Raw genomic sequence first — 15,976 nt, 5'->3', positions numbered from 1 at the left:
AGCTGTAAAAAACCCCACTAGCATTAACGTTAACTGTTGTCGTTACTTTGATGGATTCACTAGCGAACGTGAAGTGACTTACACTTTTCTTTGAAAAAAAAAGCTCCTTATGTCTAGCTTTTTTTTTTTGCTGCCGCCATCCTCACATGTATGTCACCCAACACACGGGAAAAAAAATCCACTGCATTTGGCGCTGCTTGTATCTGAACGCAGCCATAGCCTCTCACATGATAGCAGGGAAAGGCACAGCCAATCAAAATGTTCATATGTGTTTTGGGGGAGGGAGGACTCAAGGAGAGAACGTGATTTATCCCTTTCTGCGTGTCTAGGTTAATGTTGACAGCGCGATTTTTTTTTTTTTAAATGGATTAAAATATTGGTGGGGACACATCCCCTCCGTCCACCCTAACAACTACGCCCCTGTTTTGGTATCTCCCTGTTGTACGGCAGGTTCACTTATTTAAGAAAAAGTACTCTTAAGATGTAAAGAATGTCTGAAGTAAAATATTTTTAAAAGTTAGAATTGAGCAGAGGTTTTCTTTAAAGATTATAAGGTATATTTTAAGTTTTAATTTAAAGTTTGAGTTTTTTTATAACATGCAGTAGAAGAATAATAAGGCAAAACAAATGTTTTGGTTAATAAAAAAAGGTTTCAAAATAAATACTTTTTTCTTTACTGCGGAAGTACAGTATAAGAGGACATGTCAGGCATAGGGGGGCCTTACAAAATTGGCCGGAGAAGGAGGGGGGCCCCGGAGTAAAAAAGGTTGGGAACCCCTGGTATAGTGTATAATGAATGAATGAAGCATTTATATAGCGCTTTGTTACAAAAGCTTTTTATTTCAGATAAATGCTGATCTTTGGATCTTTCTATTCAAAGAATCCTCAAATAAATGTACTCAATTGTTTTAGATACTGATAATAATAAAAGATGTTTCTTGAATAGCAAAGCAGCATTAGAACGATTTCTGAAGGATCATGTGACACTGAAGTAAGTGAGTAATGATGATTAAAACTGAGCTTTGTTCACAGGAATAAATTATATTTTAAAATACATTGAAATAGAAAGCAGTTATTTTAGTAAAACTATCAATATTACTGCTTTTACTCTATTTTGGATCAAATAAATGCAGGCTTGGTAAGCAGAAGAGAATTCTTTAAAAAAAAAAAAATCTTACTGTTTTAAAACTTGACTAGTAGTGTATTCAAAGTGAAAAAACTTATTTTAAACGGCAATAATACTTCATTGTACCATTTAAATAAACGCAGCCTTGCAGAAACTTGTTTTACAAATCTTACTGACCCCAAACTTTTTAATGGTAGTGTGGTATACTGCCATAATTTATTTACAGAAATTAATTTAAATAAATATTTCTGCAATGCCATCAGAATGTTCCTTCTCTGAGCTTCCTGCATCTTGTTTTCATCACAGCCGAATTAAAAACATACAGTGGAAACTGTAGCTCATCTGCCATTAGGAAATGCTGAATAAGATTTCCTTCTTGTGAAATCATTTTTGTGTGATATCAAATAAATTATTTATCGTTGAGTGAGAATACAAATTTGTTCATTTTTTAGGTAGCCACCTATACATCTAAAGCGGTAGCTTCTCTGATCACAAATTGTAGCTAAAACTTTCCTCATTGTTTCTTCTATTATTAGTCAAAGAATTTCTGCACACAGATCAAACAGAAATGAGAAGTTGCTAAGTGTGACTTTTGAAGCTGCTGCTATTTTAGCTGTTTTGACTTCAACAACAGTTACATGGGAGGAAACAAAACTGTCATAAAATGTTTCCAGCTTGTAATTAGCAGTTCAACAAACATGAGCGCTTTGTACAAGTGGGAAACTTGTAATTACGGGAAGTCTGACATGATGTGAACACAGCACAAGTTCTCAACTCAACTTAGCAGTTGTAGTTAAAGTGACAGTTCACCCAAAAACTGAAAATACTGTCATTATTTACTCAATCATGTCACTTAAAACCTGAAAGACCTTTCAAAAACACAAATGAATGTATTATGATTAATAAGTACGCTGGTATGTTTGATCTTCTGTTTACCATATTTAATATGCTCTATGTATGTGCAATGATCCATGTTTGTGTGTGAATAAAAGCCTACATTAAATTTGTGTTTTCCTTATGCACAAAAGGTATTCTCGTAGCTTCATAAAATTAAGGTTAAACCTTGTCACAAGGACTATTTTAAAGGTTCCATATTGTGCACATTTTTGGAGGTTTATTTTAGTTGTTGATGTCCTTAAAAATATATATTTGCGGTATAAGTGCCAAAATCCATCTCAATATATTTTTACAGCTCCTTTTATAGGAGCTCTGTCAAAAACAGGTCGATTTTGGCCCATCTAATTAATATTCATGAGCCTCTCTTCTGATTGGCCTGTTGTTTTCTGAGTGACGCACAGCCAGGCCAACCACAGTTAACTACGGTCATGTATGCTGTAAGCGAGCTCAGAGCAATAGAGAGAGCCTAGCCTGCTGATACTCAACAGGATATTTCAGAATGGTCATTAATGTTTTTTCTTTTTCAAACACCGAATGCAGTAAGCTACATAACTGTTGCTTTAGTAAAGCCCCTTTCACAATGCGCGCTGATTCTGGAAAATTACGGGAACGAGCGCTGTGTGAACAAAAGCCAGAGCCATAAAGGCAGTGTTGTAGTGATGATGCACGTTATCATGCGACTCTTCACGACGAAAAAATACGTGCAAAGTGGAATGAAGCGGCGATCGGGCAGAGCCAGCTCCTCACTATCAGCGCTGAAGCACAGTTTGTTCAGGTTACTTTAGGTTTAGTGAATCGTACGCGTCGCATTACATCTCACATCCAAACGTCACATGTCTTTATGGGTTGTGTGTAAAGCACGCACAGATTCCGGAAAACAACTGTGAATGAACCAAATCAAACAACTCTGGAACAAATCATGGGACACATTATGCGTGTATTTACCGGAATCGCTGTGTGAAAGAGGCTGAAGTTGACGTGCCTCTGGTCTCTTATATTCACGTTGTTCTGAAGCCTGTGCAATGATGTAGTTTCGACATCTATCAACTGAATAGTGTTTTCTCTTCTTGTTTTCGTGTTGTTGTTGCTTAGCAATGTTATGGACACGATATTGTCTGGGTTTGACAAAAGGAGGGTGGGACGGTGGTTGGTGCTGGGGTGGTGACTGAAGGCGGTGACTGAGTAGATCTGACGTCACATCTGTACGGAAGTTAGCCTGGCAAGCCAGACCCACATAAATGTAGGGTCTGGGCACTCTCCATAGACAGTTCAACCGGAGGGGTGGGATAAACGGTTGTATTTCAAAGTCCTCTCCACGCAATAGGATAGCGCTACAACCAATCAGAGACTTAGTCGGTCAGGTGACGTAGTCAGAGCGACGAAGATTTTTAACAAAAATCAGTGCACTGTGCAGTCTGTCAGCTAAATAATAGACATAGATGGGCACTAAACCTTTAAAAGTAAACAAAAACATGCACAGACAAATCCAAATTACACCCTGCGGCTCGTGACGATACATTGATGTCCTAAGACACGAAACGATCGGTTTTTGCAAGAAAATGAACAGTATTTATATAATTTTCTTTTTACCTTTGATACAAACCCACGTCCATCTGTCATGAGCACGAGTTTAGCATATCTATGATTCGACTCGTCACATGTGAACGCGCTTTGATGTAGTATACGAAATATGTAAAAAAAAAGTCCAGGATGAGTTTGCGCAAGCAAATGTAATCTTTTTCAGCTTTAAATGGGTTTGAACAACCAGGACAAGCGCAAGTAATTACCATTTTGAATAGCCGCTATATCCACAATCTCTTGTGCTGTGTAAACAATGAGTGTCGTATCCACGCCACAGATCGCTTCCGGTGTTTGCGTATTCTACACCACAGCGCGTTCAGATGTAACGAGCTCCTGCTCAGGACACATGGACGTGGCTGTGTATCAAAAGTAAAAAATTATATAAATACTGTTCCGTTTTCCACGCTTAATTCACGGAACCAGGAATTCATGTCTGACGGAACTTATGGTCGCAGGTCAGTCGTCATCATGTTAAGCCCGCCCACCGACTCGTGATTGGCCCGGTACATCTTGGATTTTTCGGAAATTTAAGTGAATTGAGAGTAACTAGACTGACCTTAGAAGCAAATGTAATTTGCTGCCGCTAGGGGCGCGTCTAGATTCTAGGCTATACGGAAGTCACAGTGGCTCGTGAAAATGAACAGCTACTTTAAGCAGGCTGTGTGCAGTTTACTGTGGATTGACTGTTTTGAAACTCATATGGTAGTTACATAGCCCCTAGACCTCAGTTATCATGAAAAAAGCCAGGAAATTTTGATTTTGACAATATGGGACCTTTAACAATGTCCTCACTACCTTTCTGGACCTTGAACGTGTCAGTTACGTTGCCGTCTATGCAGGGTCAGAAAGCTTTCGGATTTTATCAAAAATACCTTAATTTGTGTTCTGAAGAACTGACTGACAGTATTTTCATTTTTAGGTGAGCCATCTCTTTTAGTTACCATGTCTTTTCAGAAAACCTGGATTAATCTGTTCGATTCTTATGAAATACTTTAGTCTTTATGAACTTTTTGAAGCATTAAAGTTTTGATGTAATGGGCTTTCAATAGAACAGAAATCACTCAAATTTCATTAATATTTTCATTTGTGTTTCAAAGATGAACCAAACTCTTATGGGTTTGGAACGACATGAGGGTGACTAAATGACAGCCTTTTCAGCTTTTGATCAACCCTGCAATACGTGCAAAAAGCATTCATCTTTGCGAAAACTTTCGATATCAATAACTGCCATCAATAACTACTTGAGAACGGAACTAACACTTAAGCAGAGGCTGATCTGTATCTGTTTGTGACCCCTTTTTTGTTGTATCATTATACATGATGCAACTTTTATGATCAGACATATCTCAACAAACTATGCTTAGATGATTCTATATATTCATTAAAACAAATGAGGCAGGATTTATTTTTCAGGAGATTTTCTCACACTCCATTATTGGAAAACTGGATTCCAGGTCGTGCAGTACACATGGGACGTTTGCAGGCCATGCGTGGCCTTACCTGAGAGACAGTGATCCCACATTTCTTGGCCAACTCTTCCTTTGCTTCCTCACTGGGGTATGGGTTGGAGAGGTGAGAGTAGAAGTACTCATTCAGCACCTCTGTGGCTTGCTTATTGAAGTTGCGTCTCTTGCGTCTAAGGACAAAGTAAGTCGAAAAATTGTCAAATTTACTGACAACAGGTTAATAATTATTGGAACAGTGCAGCAAAATAGAATAAGACTCTTAAATTTGACTTCTAAAACCTAAATAGTTACAGATCAAACAAGACAACACATACCTGGCATCAAGGAAACGAGAGCGAAGGATCATGACGGCCTCGCAGGTGCTCTGCTTGAGCTGCATCTGGATGGAGCTGAACTTGCGGTGGATAATGGCCACCATGCGCTCGATCTCTTTGGGCGAGATAGGCCGTGTGCGGGACTGTTCCCTCAGCAGGTTCATCACGTGATTGGTGAACTCACTGCAAGCCTGTTGTCAAACAGATTTGAGGATCATTAAATACATACACATACATTGGCAATAAACACTTTGAAAGAAGTCTCATGTTTCCCAAGGCTGCATTTATTTGATTAAAAATACAGTAAAAGCAAGCATATTGTAAAATATTTGTACAATTTAAAATATCTTTTTTTCCTTTATGTATTTTGAAATGTAATTTATTCCTGTGGTGCAAGGCTAAATTTTCTAATGTGATGACAAGAAACATTTATTATTATCATTAGTTACGGTTGTGCTGCTTAATATATTTGTGGAACTGTAATTTATTTTTCCTTTTGTAACATTATAAAATGTCTTTACTGTTACTTATAATTTAATGCATCCTTGCTGAATTTTTATTCATTTATTTTTTTTAAATATGAACACTAAAAGTACTAACTGCAAACTTTTAAACTGTAAATTTGTACACAATTAAACAGAAATAATAATTACTTGAATGAAATAAGTTAATTCGATTTTTTTAAATTACATTTACATTTAGTCGTTTAGCAGGCGCTTTTATCCAAAGTGACTTAGAGAGCCATTTTTTAAATAAATAAGGGTCACTTTTTTAAATAAAAAGAAAACAAGTGGAAAGAATAGAAAAGCAATAGAGAATGCTAGTGTATGGTCCTTTCTTCCTAATAAATAAAAATAATATAAGTAGGTAAAATAGAAATAGAATAGAGAAAGCTACTGTTAGAGAGCCATTTTTTTAATAAATTAATATAATAATGAGAGAGAAACAAATCTGTTTAGAAATATTTACTTTTCATTAAAAAGTAATTATCAATAATTATTTTAATAATAATAATAATAATAATAAGTATTATTATAAAAGAAAAACAAATGTGTTTTTTATTAATTCTGGTGGTAAATTATTTTAAGTATTATTTATAGTTATCAAGAGATAAACATGAGAGAATTTCATTTTTTTGTCATTCATGCCGGTGGTAAATTACAGTGATTTAAATTATTACTATTATTGTTATAAAACAAAAGACAGAAATCTGCTTTTTAAAAGCTCATTCTGGTGGCAAATTATTATTTCTTTAATTATTTCTTCAAAGTTGTTTTTTTATGTTTAATTCCTTTTAAACTGTGAAATTCATTCTTGTGGTAAATAATTTCAATAATTATTTTTATCATAAAACAAATAAGAGAAAAAAACAAATCTATTTCAGAGCAGAAAACGACTAGAGAACACTAGTGTTAGAGGGTCAATTTTTATAATAAATAAAAAGAAAGCAGATAGAATAGAAAAGAATTGAGAATGCTAGTGTTAGAGGGTCCAGTTTTATAACAAATAGTAGATAGTACTATAGTAGACAAAATAGAAACAGAATAGCGAGTGCTAGTGTTAGAGGGTCAAATGTAGATGGAAGAAATGCATTTATAGCCATTTCTTGAAGATAGCTAAGGGCTACTCAGATCAAGTTCAGGAGGTCACTTCACAAGTGATTTTATGCCTCTTAGGTAAGGTTTTTGGAGGGCTTACATACACAAACCCAGAAAAATCGGCTAAAATGACTTAAAGACCAGGCGGGTGTCTAATTCTCACCTGTTCGTATTTCTCTAGTTCAGAGTGGTAGATCTGACGGATCTGTGCGAGTTTGGCTCTGTAGTCGGAGTGCTCGATGCTGCCGTCGTTGGGTGATCCTCCAGCAGCCGCTGCAGCTGCGGCCGCTGCTGCCGATCCACCACCCTTCTCAGGTCCAGAGACTCCCTCAGCCAGCAGCATGTTATCCAAACGCATGATCTGGGGATCTGGAGGGTCCTCCTCCTGTACACCTCTGATGCTCAGCACTGCAGAAGACAACAAAAATAAGTGAATCAGTTGGAGAGCTTTCAGAAACCAGTCACATAACACCATGTAGAATTAAAGCCACTTCTTTCCCCATGCAATAGTCCAGGGGTTCTCAACTCTGGCCCTCGATATCCACTTTCCTCCAGAGTTTAGCTCCAACCTTGATCAAACTCACCTGTCCAGAATACCTCGATTAGCTTGTTCAGGTGTGTTTGATTAGGGTTAGAGCTAAACTCTATAGAAAGGAGATCTTGAGGGCCAAAGTCGAGAACCCCATCCATAGACGCTACTAAATTAAGTGTGCAATTTCTGGCTGAAGCAGCAGAGGGCAGCATGGTACCTCGGTGGCAGGCCGGAGCACGAGGCAGGGGTCCAATAATAGGAGAGCATGTGCTGTCACTATAAGCACAAGCAGCCATAAGTACACACCTCTCCAACACTGAATTAAAGCAAGACCTCTGTCAACTTCCTGCTACGAGGCCATCTCTCACACCTATTCGAGCACCTCGTCTACTCTTCAATACATATGCACACGCAGGGCCGGCAAGTGGCTGAGGGCAAAGTGTGAGATAGATAATACAGAAATACATGACACCGAGGGTCTTTGTCTTTCCTCTAGACTAGTTTCAAGAACCCCTAGTGGTAAAAAGGTGTTGCTTTTTTGAGTACAAGTAGAAAAAGATCATTTAAATGTAATAAAAATAACAAAAAGAGCATGTAAAGATATTCAATGCTCTCCCTGAAAGGTTAAATGAAAGTCAGATCTGTGCAAGCACGATTGGAGACTCCAATAGTGCATTGAGTTTGTTTTGAATTGAAAGAGAAACTTTCAAACACAAACAGTGCAAGTAAAAGGCCATTTGTTGGAAGCAATCAGCATTACATCTGTGGATGTTCTGTCTGTACCATCCCCGCTGAAATCAAAGCTGTATTTCCCATCCTCCCTTTAACTGATAACACATTTAATGACTTCAGCTCATACCCTCCCCCAATAACAGCAGAGAATTAGTTTCCAGCTCTCCCTCTCTCTCTCTGTTTTCCCCCCTCGTTCTTTTTGAAAACTTTTTCTCTTTCCCTTGGCAAGCGGTTCTTTTTTTTCTTGTTCTCTCTTGCCCCTTCAGGGTCCCTCCACTCAGGTCCTCCCTCTTTCTTTCTCTCTGAGTCACATTCCATCTTTCGTTTCTCCCCCTCTCTGAGCTCAGGAATGCAGCAGACCCAGCCGCCTGAACTAATGACCCCGATTAACCATCCCTCCCTCTTTTTCAGCCAGCAAAACTCCCCAAAGTCAAACCAAAAGGAAGAACACTTTTTCCTCAAGTACATTAAGTTTGATTCAAAGTGATTTCGGCTATGCGATTATTTTTGGGAGTAGCGCCATGTGAGCAGACTGTTGTTTTATATGTGCTGTGAAGTCAAACTATTTATTCATTTCACAGGGACAATGGTGAATAACACTGTTGCATAAGTCAGTGGTTAGGTTTTAAAACAAAAGAGAATAATAATTACATCTGAAATGTGAAAATATATGTCTTAATAAATGTAATTTTCATTTTCCCCTTTTTTTATTACCAATTTCTAAACTCGTGTTGTTCTTTCGGGTAGTAAATGCCAAAAAATTATAATAAATATTTATTTTAATAAAATAAAAGAGAAAAACAGATCAGTTTATAAATATTTCTTCTACATTTAAAAAAGTAACTAGCAATAATTATTTTAATAACAATAATAAGTATTATTATTGGAAAAGAAAAACAAATAAGCTTTTTAAAATTTTAATCTAGTGGTAAATTATTTTATTGATTTATTGTTATTAAGAGATAAACATGAGAATTTTTATTCTAAACTGATTGGTGGTAAATTACAATGATCATTTAAATTATTACTATTATTGTTAATATAAAACTAAATATAGACTTTTTTACATTTCATTCTGGCTGTAAATTATTTATTTTATTATAAAATTATAATTATAATTATTTTATTATAAAACAAATTAAAAAACAAATCTGGAGTAAATAAAACAAATGCGAGAAAATGAAATGAAAGAATGTTTTTTTTTCTTTTTATAATTTTCAATTCCTATTAAAAAATTAAACTGTTTTTCAATCTGATGGAAAATTATTTCAATAATTATTTTTAAACTAAAACAAAGAAGAAAAAAAATCAGCTTTCAAAAAAAGCAGATGTTTTAGCAAATATTTTAAATTTCTATTAAACACTGTGAACGGTTTTATTTATTCTGGTAGTAAATTATCTCAATAATTATTTTATTATAAAACAAATGAGAGAAAAAAAATCTGCTTTCAAAGCAGACTTTCTTTTTTGTTTTAATATTTTTAATTCTTATTAAACACTGTGAACTGTTATTTACTCAGGTGGTAAATTATCTCCATAAATATCTTATTATAAAACAAATGAGAGAAAAACAAATCTGCTTTCAAAACAGATTTTAAAAATATATTTTTAATTCCTATTAAACACTGTGAACTGTTATTTATTCAGGTGGTAAATTATCTCCATACATATCTTATTATAAAACAAATGAGAGAAAAAAAACAAATCTGTTTTTAAAGCAGTTTTGTCGTTTGAATATTTTTGATTCCTATTAAAAACTTTGAACTGTGTTGTTCATTCTAGTGGCAACTTATTTCAATATTTATTTTTATTTTAAAACAAATGAGAGAAAAACAAATCTGTTTTCAAAGCAGATTTTTAAATATTTAAAAAAACTTTTAAATGTTACTTATTCTAGTGGTAAATTTGTAATAATTATTTTTAGTTTAAAACAAATGAGAGAAAAATAAATGTGTTATTCATTCTGGTGGCAAATTATTTCAATTATTTAATTTATTATAAAACAAAAGAAAAATCAAGTCAAACAGTATAGGAAAATCTGTGCATACAAATCTTTTTACAAAATGTTTTATTTCTATTAAAAACTTGGAAGAGTCATTCTTTCTAGTGTTCAATTATTTGAATAATTATTTAAATTACTGTAAAGCATTCTCAGCATTACCACAAGGGGTGCTATAGTGCTCTGCCTCTCAGTTCCCCCTTTCATATCAGCTAAGGCAGAGCAACAGTTCAAAAACAATTGCTGAGAAAGCTAGTTAGGACTGTTGACATGTTTACAGCTAGCTACCTGAATGTCACACCTGATTTAATTGTACATTTAATCTGCCATCACCCTCCAGAAGCACTAAGCTTTATCAGTGTGACAGTAACAAAAGAACGTATGCTTGCAACATGCGCTGGTGTAGAGGCCTAACCTCAAAACGCACCTCTGTTGTCCTGTATTGTGACCCAGACTCCCCTGTATGTGTGCAGTCTGACGGGTGAGGGGAGGGTCGATGTTTTTACGACCACAGCCCGACAATCAATAGGAGTGAAATTTACCACCTCCCCAAAGGGTATCACCCACAATATCCATTAAGAGCTCTGCCTCCAACCCAATCCCTCAAGCACACAGTCTTTTCTTTTGCCTAATTATCTCAATTAAGCCGCTATTACTGATAATTACACAAATAACCCACAACACTTGATGATACGGACCCCGTTAAATTTCTAACACCCCTTTATATTTCAATTTATGAGCTGAAAGCCCTAATAACGCAGCTATGAATAAAGTGGCGACTCTGCTACGGCTGGATACGTTTTATAAACGCTTCTGAATCCCGACCGCATCAAAGCCGCTGCGTCTTAATGTTTGTATGTCTTTAAGAAGATTAATAAAGCCAGCCTGTTAAATCTTTCAATTAGCACACTTCATTAATACAAACACACCGCCATGCTAATGAGATAATGTACATTTTAATGCGCCGCATCTGTCCAAGTTGCACTAATATCCTTCCATTAAATTTATGAATGATCGACGCGAACGCACGCCCCTCCTCGCAACGAGGAATCCCCTCGTTTGTGAAGGACTGGTGAAAAGCAGAAATAGCCAGCAGCCGTCCAGAGGTATGAAATATTCAGAGCGCCCGGCTGGGTTCGCCTGCATGCATAATCAGGCGCAGGTACGGTACGCAGGTGATGTGTTAAGCGCAAACAAAGGTGTTGTGTTCGCTGCTGGAAGCAGTACATTAAAGCTGCCATTTTCTGTGCATTACTGGAGAAACAGTCCATCACGGCAGCGTTGGCCGCCTTGGCTTGGGCCTCGTCTGTCTTTTCCTCTGGTTCGTTCACCCTCCCTCCCTCCTCCTTTGGCTTGGGCCGCTCTCCCGTCATACCCCGCCTCCTTTTCTCTGTGTGCCCCCAGCCACCTCCCCCCATCCTCTGTTCTCCATTTCAGTCGAGTTCTCCATGTGAGCCGCAATCCCTCATGCTGTCAGCCCCCCCTCTACCTCTCTCTGTAGACAGACAGGATTAGCATTTTAATTGCATCAGCTCCCTTGGGTATTCTCAGCCTTTCACTGGGAGAGCGTGAGGGAGCAGAAGGGGGGAAGAGAAGGTAAGGAGAGAAAAAGAGGGGGAAAGCAGCAAAAGGGAGTCACAGGAGGAGATAAAACAGCGAAGAGGAAGATGGAAAAATAGAGGGGGCAGGGAGAGAGAGAGCGAGCGAGAGACGGCGAAAGGAAGCGTTGAAGATGATCGTGGTGGGCTGCAAACGAGTGTGGGGCGACACTTAGGAAATGACAACGCTCTGACCGTAACAGCCAATAAATCAAAAGGAGGAAGGCGAACGCGACGGGGGAGGGATCTGCGCGCGCTGAAAAGCACGCCCACATGGACGCAAACAAACATGCTAACCTGAGAGCTAAGTGGGATGTAAATAAGGCGAATTTATCTTCAAAACACAAACGACTGCAGTGCCATTACAGTCCAAGTGAAATACGAGGGTCATTGCTACTTTACGCAGTGCATTTTCATGTCCCCATCACACGCGCCCTTAATCTACGGTGTACATGCTAGATATTCCTGTGTTTCTACATTTTATTCTTACTCCTAACTAAGGATTAGTTCACGTCATACCTGATCATTTACTCACCCTTATGTCATTCAAGATGTTCATGTCTTTCTTTCTTCAGTCGTAAAGAAATTGTTTTTTGAGGAAAACATTTTTTTTTTTCAAATAGTGTACTTCTGTGGTGCCCTTGAGTTTGAACCTCCAAAATGCAGCTTCAAAGGGCTCTAAATGATCCCAGCTGAGGAAAAAGGGTCTTACCAAACGAAATGATTGTCTAAAAAACAAAACAGTTTATATGCTTTTTAACCTCAAACGCTCATCTTGTCTAGCTCTGCATGAACTATGTATTCCGGCTCATGACAGTTAGGGTATGTCGAAAAACTCCCATCTCGTTTTCTCCTCCAACTTCAAAATCGCCCTACATCGCTGTTGAAGCCCCGACCCAGTGAACGAGCAAAGAAAGTCAAACGCCCTTTGCAAAAAAAAAAAAAAAAAAAAAAAAAAAAAAGGTTAAACAGCAATGTAGAATGATTTTGAAGTGGTAGTGGTAGTTTTTTGACCCTAACTGTCATGAACCCGAATACACAGTTCACGCAGAGCTAGACAAGATAAGCATTTAAAGTTAAAAAGTACATAAATTGTAATTTATTTATTTATTTTTAGAAAATAACTGATTGTTTCACTAGATAAGACCTTTCTTCTTTGGCTGGGATCATTTAGAGCCCTTTGAAGCTGCACTTAAACTGCATTTTGGAAGTTCAAACTCAGGGGCACCATAAAAGTCCACTATATGGAGAAAAATCCTGAAATTTCTTTCTACTTATGTCACGCATGACTTTTCCAACATGACTATGTAATGCATAAAGTCAAGCTAGTGCAAGATGAGCATTTGTAGTTCAAAATTATAATTTTTTTTTTTTAAATGACTGAACGTTTCAAAACAAGACCCTTAATTCCTCAGCCAGGATCGTGTTGAGACTGTTGAAGTTGCAGCGAAACTGCAATTTAGATCTTCAACCCATTTATCCCCATTTAATTTCACTATATGGAGAAAAATACTGGAATGCTTTCCTCAAAAACCTTAATTTCTTTTCAACTGAAAAAAGAAAGACATAGATGACATACGGGTGAGTAAATTATCAGGACATTTTTATTCTGGAAGTGATTAATCCTTTAACACTTGTTTAGCAAAGATTGCTGCATTAAAATGTTCAAAAGTGACAGTAAAGTCATTCATGATGCAACAACATACTACTGTTTTAAATAATGTTTTTCTAACTTTCCATTTACTGAAAATGTCTTGAGCAGCAAATGTGACACTAAAGACTGGAGTAATGATGCTGAAAATTCAGCTTTGCAACACAGGAATAAATTACATTTTAAAACAAAGTAGAAAACAGTGAATTCAAATTGTAATTTTTCATCATTTTAATAAATAAACACAGCCTTGGTTAAAATTTGAGACTTATTTCAAAATTATAACTGACCTTAAACCGCATATTTTGTTCTTGCATGCTCAATATCACTTTCCATCCTGTTAACTTTTGTAATATCACTTGCACTGATAAAAACCATCATGACATCATCCTCCAGGAAGTGACACAGACACAGTAAGTATAGACAATGACTTCTGTGAGGTTTTGTGGTATTGGTTGGTTAGCTGAAGACATTCGATAAAATCATAATGCACCCTCATATGTGACCCTGAACCACAAAACCAGTCATAAGGTTAAATTTTACAAAACTGAGATGTATATATAATATGAATGCTCAGTAAATAAGCTTTCTATTGATGTATGGTTTATTAGGATAGGACAATATTTGGCCGAGATACATCTATTTGAAAATCTGGAATCTGAGGGTGCAAAAAAATCAAAATCCTGAGAAAATCACCTTTAAAGTTGTCCAAATTAGGTTCTTAATGCATATTACAAATCAAAAATTACATTTTGATACATTTACAGTAGGAATTTTACAAAAAAATCTTCATGGAACATGATCATTACTTAATTTCCTAATGATTTTTGGCATAAAAGAAAAATCAATAATTTTGACCCATGCAATGTATTTTTGGCTATTGCTACAAACATACCCCAGCAACTTAAGACTGCTTTTGTGGTCCAGGGTCACATATCTTGATTTCATTAAACACTCTGCTAATTTAAGTTCTTAAGCTTGAACAAAGCATATTTCTGGATGTTTCACAGAAATACTTCCACTTAAAATTACAACACATGTATATTTAACTAACACCAGCCGCTCCTGTTGTGCACTCTCAGAGAAATCTCAGAGCTTTAAACGCACATTAAAATGTAAGTCACAGTCCAACTGCAGATCCAAACACACCTCACCGCAAACTCTTAAGAAGACCTGCAGCCAAAGCTAAATACACAACCTAAAATGTGACCCTGGACCACAAAACCAGTCTTAAGTAGCATGGGTATATTTGTAGCAATAGCATGGGTCAAAATGATCAATTTTATGCCTTTTATTCCAAAAAATATTTAGGATATTAAGTAAAGATCATGTTCCATGAACATATTCTGTAGGTTTCCTACTGTAAATATCTCAAAACTTAATTTTTGATTAGTAATGTGCATTGCTACAGACTTCATTTGGAAAATTTTAAAAGAGATTCTCTCAAAATTCAGATTTTTTGCACCCTCAGATTCCAGATTTTCAAATAGTTGTATCTCAGCCAAATATTGTCCTATCCTAACAAACCATACATCAATTGAAAGCTTATTTATTCAGCCTTATGACTGGTAATGTGGTCCAGAGTCACAAATGAGCACTAACTTCAGACAGAATCAGTGCTAAATAAACAAGCTAAACAACAGGCTTACCAGCAGCCAGTACACAGTTCAGGTAAAGCTACAAGGGTTAAAGGGTAAAGGCAATTGCCAAAACCACTTAAGCAACTTAGGCAGGGAATGACAACACATGCCCAAAGAAACGGACAAACCCAGAAACCAAAAGAAAGCACTGACGACACTGCAGAGTATGCGTCAACCGCTACATGTGGCGCGATTTGCTTCTCGTTTCTCAGGAGAAACTAGGAGAGGAGTGCCTCTTGAGCGAGTGCCAAGGTGGTATAAAGCCACAAAATCCACCGGTAAGTTCCTGTTGTAAGCAGCTCAGGTTAAGCAGCGTCTGTGGGGCCTATTTACCGGCACCCAGTGGCACGCACCTGGTGGCTGGGCCGCTGACATGCGCACACACGGGCCCGTCCACACCCTTTGAGGAGCGGCCATTGGTCAGCGTCAACAGAGGAGGATACGATTAGGGTGTGAATAGCGCTCCTACCTTAGGCAAACAAGCTGTCTGCTCCAACTTGTCATTTATCAGCTCTTAATTAACTCGACTAGCATTTCATAGACCCAAGCGGCAGCACAACAGGCCTAGCTCGGCACGCAGGGACCGGTCAAACAAGATCACGCAGGTGAGAACACACACCGTCCCACCTCCGCCGGCTCCGTGCGGTCAGGTGAAACCGAGCGCCGAGGACAAAGGAAGCCTCCGCGGATGACTTCACTCTGCGAGGAGGAAGAAGAGGAGGAAGGCTGTTGCCGTGGCGATACGTCCTCCCGACACGCCCCCCTCTCGCCCGCTCCCCGGCTCATCAACGCAGCTGCCTCCTGTGCTAATTAGCACCGCCTCTTAAGGAGCTCCTAAAGAC

The 15,976-nt window shown here is 37.5% G+C and overlaps 1 protein-coding gene across 1 annotated transcript in view; it reads right to left on the bottom strand.

Annotated features, from left to right (window-relative positions):
* pbx4 (pre-B-cell leukemia transcription factor 4) overlaps window positions 1–15,976 on the bottom strand; it is a 54,951-nt gene that overhangs the window by 13,984 nt on the left and 24,991 nt on the right. Inside the window, exons 3-5 of the mRNA XM_073838008.1 lie at window positions 7,146–7,390; window positions 5,385–5,575; window positions 5,105–5,240 (exon numbers count right to left, since the gene is read on the bottom strand). Coding sequence (XP_073694109.1) covers window positions 5,105–5,240; window positions 5,385–5,575; window positions 7,146–7,390 — 572 coding nt within the window. The remainder of the gene's footprint in view (window positions 1–5,104; window positions 5,241–5,384; window positions 5,576–7,145; window positions 7,391–15,976) is intronic.

The sequence above is a fragment of the Garra rufa genome, chromosome 1 (assembly GCF_049309525.1).
Source record: "Garra rufa chromosome 1, GarRuf1.0, whole genome shotgun sequence".
NCBI classification, from domain to species: Eukaryota; Metazoa; Chordata; class Actinopteri; order Cypriniformes; family Cyprinidae; genus Garra; species Garra rufa.
The sequence above is the reverse complement of the archived record's forward strand: the minus strand, read 5'-3'. Positions and strand labels throughout refer to the sequence as shown.